The sequence below is a fragment of the Dermacentor variabilis genome, chromosome 2 (assembly GCF_050947875.1).
Source record: "Dermacentor variabilis isolate Ectoservices chromosome 2, ASM5094787v1, whole genome shotgun sequence".
Lineage (NCBI taxonomy): Eukaryota > Metazoa > Arthropoda > Arachnida > Ixodida > Ixodidae > Dermacentor > Dermacentor variabilis.
Genome location: NC_134569.1, coordinates 58,822,044 through 58,828,572, shown reverse-complemented (window position 1 = coordinate 58,828,572; position 6,529 = coordinate 58,822,044). Strand labels below are relative to the sequence as shown.

Genomic DNA, 6,529 nt, shown 5'->3' with positions numbered 1-6,529 from the left:
GAAGCCAGGGGTGCAATATACGCCCATAACTGATTTATTACAGCCCCCTAGAAAACTGGAAGAAAGCTGAAAAAAAGAAAGAGCATACACAAAGATTCATTACGTTTGTTCTTGTGTTCTTTGTGTCTCTTTCATTTGAGCTACAGTGGCTGGCTTCACACAGTATGAACCAACTAAGCGAAGAATAAGTTATTTTTAAAACAGTACTCATAACGCTCTACATGCTGCGCTTGTTAAAAATGGATACGCTTAAAGCGTTGGGATATGTCACACTGCTGTCAAAGAGATGAAAAGAAATCGCGCTTGCGCTTTAATAATCCAGAGCGACGATTGTATGTCTTTCTCAGGGAGCAGACCACCCGTCTACAGCGACAGGGAGAAACTTCCTTTCACCGTAGCCTGCCTGACAGAGACGCGTCAGTATTACCACATTTCTCCCCTAGGGGTGCCGCAGAAGACGTCGACAGACATTAAAGTCGGTCAGTGCATTCATGGAGTTTGTTACTTGCCAAGTTAGAACTAATCAAGTGCGGGGAATAGCAACGTGAAAAATCCTAGAATTCATGCTGAAGTGGTACATGTGTGTATGTTTAAATAATATGCGGCTTTTCCCATATATGTTTGTATTGAAAATGAAGTTCTGCGCGAGTTTTAACAAATTCATAATTTGCATCGCAAAAAAAGAAAACTGAGACAGAAAGACGTTTCTATAGATTTCATTATAAAGTATACAGATAGTGAAATGAAAGTGAAATACGTTCAACATTTGTATCGCTATTAGGGAAGACAAATAATTACCGGAAAATATACGGAAACATGTTAATATTGTCAGGAGTAGAAATGGTTAAGCAGTGCTTGATTATTTAAACAGCAGCGCTTCTTCATGACTGAACTTCTGAATGGTCATGTGGTTGTGGTCAGTCATTTGCGCGGCCGACTATTTATTTAAGTTATAGTGCATTCGAAGTGATATATCATCTCTAAATTTTGCTAAATGGTTAGGTAAATATTATTGGTGGTATATGCGAACGGTTGCTCCTGCAACTGCAGACTGTCGTGGATTCGCAGATTACTTGGAGAAACTGTAAGATTATATTTAGTGTGGTGGTACTGCAAATCAACATTCTAAGCGGCAGTTATGATTTAGATAGAGGCGTTTGCCAAAGTCATCATTATAGAAGCAACTAAAGGCGCGTGTGGCCACGTACGACTTTCTCTTACCGTGAGAAGGGGAATAGGCACAAATAAGTTATATAAACACCGGTAACCTTGTTCTAGAAGGTAATGGTCAATTTCACATGCATGCTGATAAAACTTCAACAACAGTTCATCTTTAGCAGCGTAGCGACAGAGACGAGAACTCATGGCCTCATGTTTATGGGCGAGCTTGGCAAGCAGATGCCATATAGCAAAGCAGGACGATATCAAGGCATGTGGCATACAGCCGAAAGAACGAAAGTCCCAGAATTAACACTGCGTGTGTTAAAGAAACGAGACTTCAGGAGTGTGGTCTGTCTCAACATTGCTCGATTGCTATTCGCATTAACGTCGACAGTGATCGTGACATGAGTACAGCTGTAATTTTTATAGAAATAAGTCGTAAATATACTTACCTTACTCGTCCTGCTTGTAACATTAAACGATTGCTTGAAACCCACGTCAATTTGTGGTTGCATATTGGCATTAATATTATTTGCAGGGTTTTAAATCGTATCAAATTTTTATCGCTAAAACGGCATCGCTCCTGACATCTTTTAAAGTATTGCTTTACGTACGTCGTTGCCGCCGACAGCATGAGCGGAAACCGCAAGAAACTTCAAAAAGCGAAAGCTCTCCGATTAGCTCAATGAATAATTGACCCACGTCTGTAAATCAATTCCCGGGATACGAGAGGTGCCGTAGCTACACATCCCTTTGCTTCCATCGTGTGCAGGGCATCTGACTATACCGAAGGACACGGGCATTCTGTACAACATCTACAGCGTGCACCACGACCCAGAGCTGTGGGAGGAGCCGGAGAAATTCCGGCCAGAGCGCTTCCTCGACCCCGCCACCGGCAAGCTTCGTCTATCCTCTTTCCCCGTAATTACCTCCGGCGTGGGACCACGAAAATGTCCCGGAGAAAAGCTGGCGCACCTGGACATGTTCTACATGATCGTGCGTCTCATGCAGCGGCTGAGTTGCAGTGCAGCCGATGGGCCGCCCCTCGTGGACGTCAACGGACTCGAGTCGGGCCTTTTTCTTACAGCTCCTGAACAGAATATCGTGCTTACGAGGAGAAGTGAAGAGCCATCGCCTAGTACTTGCTGCTTAATAACTGACGAGGACACGGCGAAATGGGCTACCAAGGGCCTGCTGTCTCAACGTGGAGAAATAGACGAAACGCAGAGATGAGAGGAAAGGTAGGGTGTTAACCAAGTTACGCCCGGTTTGCTACCCTACATTGGGGGAGTGAGAAGGGGGAAGAAAAAGGAAATGAGAAAGCAAAGGGATTAGTGATGCGCGTGCACTCGCAACAGCGTTCACCGAACATTCGAACGCGGTTGCTGTCTGGCATTAAAAAAAAAAAAACTGTGAACCCTAAAGAAATGAAAAAGAAAAAAAAGAAAATGGCGAGGCAGTTAGCCAAATTATATCTAAGTTCACTTTCGTTCTGCGCACGTAGATTGAAAGGACAGTAAAAAAGAAAAGAGACAAACGCAAAGCTCACAGCCTCGAAAGTAAAATCTGAGTAGCTGCCCTATACTGGTGTGCAGAAAAGGGATATGGGGAAAATCAGGAAATAGAGAGGAGAGACAGACAGCGCATGCGCACAAACTCAGACGTTCACAGCACATTCTCAATAATAAACGCAAGCGGCGTTAAAAAATACACACTACAAAAAAGGGAAGTGAAAGAAAGCTCTGAAACAAAAGGTAAAATCATTTTTAAAATGACGTGGAGTAGTTCTTGCAGTTTCTGTGGGCGCGTGCGAGAATGGTGTTGTCTGTTTAGAGTTTTGTACAACATTGAAATTTTTTCGCATAATTGTTCTCCACAGTCAATACTCCTATACTTAAAGGAAAATACAAAGCTTTCCTGAAATCTTAGGCCTGTTTCAGGACATTTCGTCACGGCACTGTTCATGGACGCGCGTTCCTCGTCATGTTAGTCAGCCCACCATGGTGTCACTCATTGCTCCTGCCCGTGAGCACCCTTCGGATTGGATTGACGATAAAATCTAGCCACAAGAGATTATGTCATTTAGTTACTCCGAGCAACAAGACCTGCATGTTTATTTCTCAGTACGTGGACGTCTACGCTCTGAAAAAAAAGAAAAGAAAAGCTGCCAAGGAAAGAAAAACAGTGTCATGGTGCGTGGTTTACGCAATGATGTCGTACTTGATAATTTATTTGACTTGAACTTAAAATACGAGGTGACTTAAAGGCGTATAATGACGAGAGCGTCTACACTCTTCTAAACTGGCATGAGATTTTCACTGCACGTATTCTCCTTTTTTCTTTCCTTTTGATTTCTTTTTTTTAATATTGCATTTAATGTCGAAATATTCAATTAAAAAATTTGACATTCAACTTTCTCGCCGAGTATTAAATTATGGCAGAGCGTACGCATAAGTTCATTATAGCTTGGCTATAGCTATGGGAAAAGACCCGTGTATATGGTCCTTGCACCGGATTCTTCAAACGCCCGCTGTAAGCCAAACAATAAATGCGATCGATTCTTACTTTTTGCTCACCTGCAAGGTTCTCAGTGAAATCGGCCTCTACGCTGTGCGACGTGCACTTAAGGAAGCAGTAACATTCTTTGCACCGCCTTTTCTGTTCACATTTCTTGTTACTACCTCCATTTAAGGAGACGTCGGTGTCAGTGGGTGGCAGCACGTACTTCTTCTTCTTGACATGGTAATTGCGTTCGTAGCGAGTTCATGCGTCAAGTTCATCCAGAAAGCAATTGTTATTGAGACTTCGTGAACTATAAGTGTCCCTGAGCACGTTCACGTAAGGTCCCTCTTGAGCGCCAGATTCCAAGCACAACACTCGCGAATACAGACACAAGAACCGCGGACACACGAAAAAGAAATTTTTTTTACAATGTAAAAGATGTTATGGGGGGTGTCTTCAACGATCCCCTAACGGCAGAATGCAGCACTGCCAGTTTTGGCTATGTTATACAAGAAACCTTTCTTCTTCTGTTTTCAGGTTTCGGAACAAAAAAGTGTTGTCGTTGCCAGGCGTTGCAGGGAATTCGCAGAATCGTTTAAAATTTATCTCCTACATGCGTCACTCAATTTTGGGGGCTAAAAATTTAGTTTCACCCAATTTCTTGCACCTCTTGAATTATGAAAAGCACACAACTGTAGAACGGACTAAGAATCTTCAGTTGATCAGTGTATTGTGAACTTTTCACGATGAGAACCCCATGCGAGAACTTTCTGGAGTAATGTATGATATGAAAACATTAGCCATTTAATATTTATAGCATACTTGGAAAGGACCTATCCACAAGGCTGAAAGTTATGCCTCATATAAGACATATGAAAAACAATAAACAAATGAAACCACTACATCGCGATCTACTGACACCGAGAGCAAACACCCAGACGTCTCCATTCCAACCCATTCACGTACAAAAAAAAGATGCTTTAGTTACATTATTGAAAGTTGCAGCACAGCTGCAATCTGAAGTGTTTCGAGTAGGCGTGCTCGAATATTCGTGGTTTAAAATCCGAATCTAAGAATCTTTGTTATTCGATTCGTATACGATATGAGAAATCCCGATTCAAAATGGTCGAATATTCGTTTCTGTTCTAAGCATTCGCGAGTGCGAGCCTACAGGGAGAAATTGAACCAAATGACTGATTCGAATTATTTTGCTGCATGAAAGCCGCATTTGTTGCGCCTAGAAATCATCTATTTAGGTGTGAGCTTACGGGGCGGATATCTACTGCTGAATAGCTTGCAGTTATTCGATAAGAATGTATGTCTTACCTATAGCGGGCCCATGTACGAATTTGACGTCTCAATTTTTGTCAAGTGGCTTATTATTTCGCCGGTTTCATCACAATTGCTCACCCCAAAAGAATGCGAGTCAATGTAGTCTCACGCTTGTGAACTTAAGGGAAAGTGACAGCCTACATGCGTCTGGTTATCTAATGATCCCTTGTTTCATTACTGTTGATCTCATGCGCTCTAGATAACTGGAAGGAGTTTCTGATTTACAAGGTGGTGGTGGTGGTGGTGGTGGTGGTGGTGGTGGTGATGTTGAAGCAGGCGGGGTTAGCCTGGCATACATAGCCGGCAATTGTTCCGCCTGATCCTCCTTCAAGTTGCGATCAGGGATGTGTCACCACGTGTCGATGAGCCCCGTGTCTCGCAGGAAGGCTATCAGCAGGCGCTGCGCTCTCGTCCTGAATGCCGCGGGCCCTCCGGGGAAAACAACCACCACGCACCACGCCATAGTAGCTTGTTGTCGATGGTGACGCCCAGGAATCGAACATGAGTTGCACGAAGAATTGAATGCCCTCTGATATTCAGCGTCAGACGTGTTGACTTGCCGGTATTCTACAGCGTCTTTCTGAACTCAGCCTTTTCCTTCGAGACATACCTATAGCTTTCTGATTTACAAGCTATTTGTACTGAGTTGTCTAAGCATCTGTTTGTGAACGGCATTACATATCTGCATGAAATAACTAAATAACTCTTCTTTTTTTACCCGAGACAGACTCCACGCTGACTTTATCTTTCACTTTGTTTAGAAATGACAAAATATTCGGCATCTGACTCGATATTTGGAGGTCGTATTTATCAAACATTCAATTGGGAAATGTAATTATTCGAACACTTCTACTTTTGAGATTATGCGACAGGGTTCAAATACAACTATTTTCCTTTGTGCGTTTACTACACTAGCTGAGCGTGCACAATGTCCTGTATTTTCTGTATTAATTCTTGTTACATATTACACGCTTGTAAACTTTTTGCATTGTTATTCTCATAGCCTATTACTCCTTAACGTGTGCACCTGTGCTAAATGGCATACTTGCCATTTTTCGACTTCTTGCTTATCTTTCTTTCGCATCGTATGTTTGCTTTTTGATTGAGTCTTTCATTGAATTTCCTTGTGTTCATGATAAAACCCCTATAGTGTTCGTGTCATTAGCACTTGCCGTTGTTAAATATACACTCCACGCTGTAACAGATAACTTCATTTCGTAATCATGTTTCGTCATTGCAATTTGTTCTTTCTACTGTCTTTATCATTATAACAGGTCTCCACGCACAGTCGTTGACTATGAGACCTCCTCCTGTATATAACACGAATCCAAATATGTGTAGATATATTGCGTCAATAAAATCTGAATATGAATCCGAAAAAAAAGTTTAAGCACCTGTAGAGGCCATGGCAAAGGGCCTAATGCGCCTTAATCAACCAATCTGGAGCGAAACATGTTGCAAGAGCAAATAATTTAACATATTTCGTGCCCGCTTTGAGCAAATGGTTAGCATGTCAGTGCCTTGCGGGTGAAAA

The 6,529-nt window shown here is 42.3% G+C and overlaps 1 protein-coding gene across 1 annotated transcript; it reads left to right on the top strand.

The window, feature by feature from the left end:
* The first annotated feature begins 334 nt into the window (after positions 1 to 334).
* LOC142570324 (steroid 17-alpha-hydroxylase/17,20 lyase-like) lies at positions 335 to 3,216 on the top strand. Its single transcript, XM_075678715.1, has 2 exons — positions 335 to 479; positions 1,934 to 3,216. Exons 1-2 carry the CDS (start codon positions 335 to 337, stop codon positions 2,392 to 2,394), a joined length of 606 nt encoding a protein of 201 aa, XP_075534830.1. The 3' UTR covers positions 2,395 to 3,216.
* The last annotated feature ends 3,313 nt before the right edge of the window (positions 3,217 to 6,529 follow it).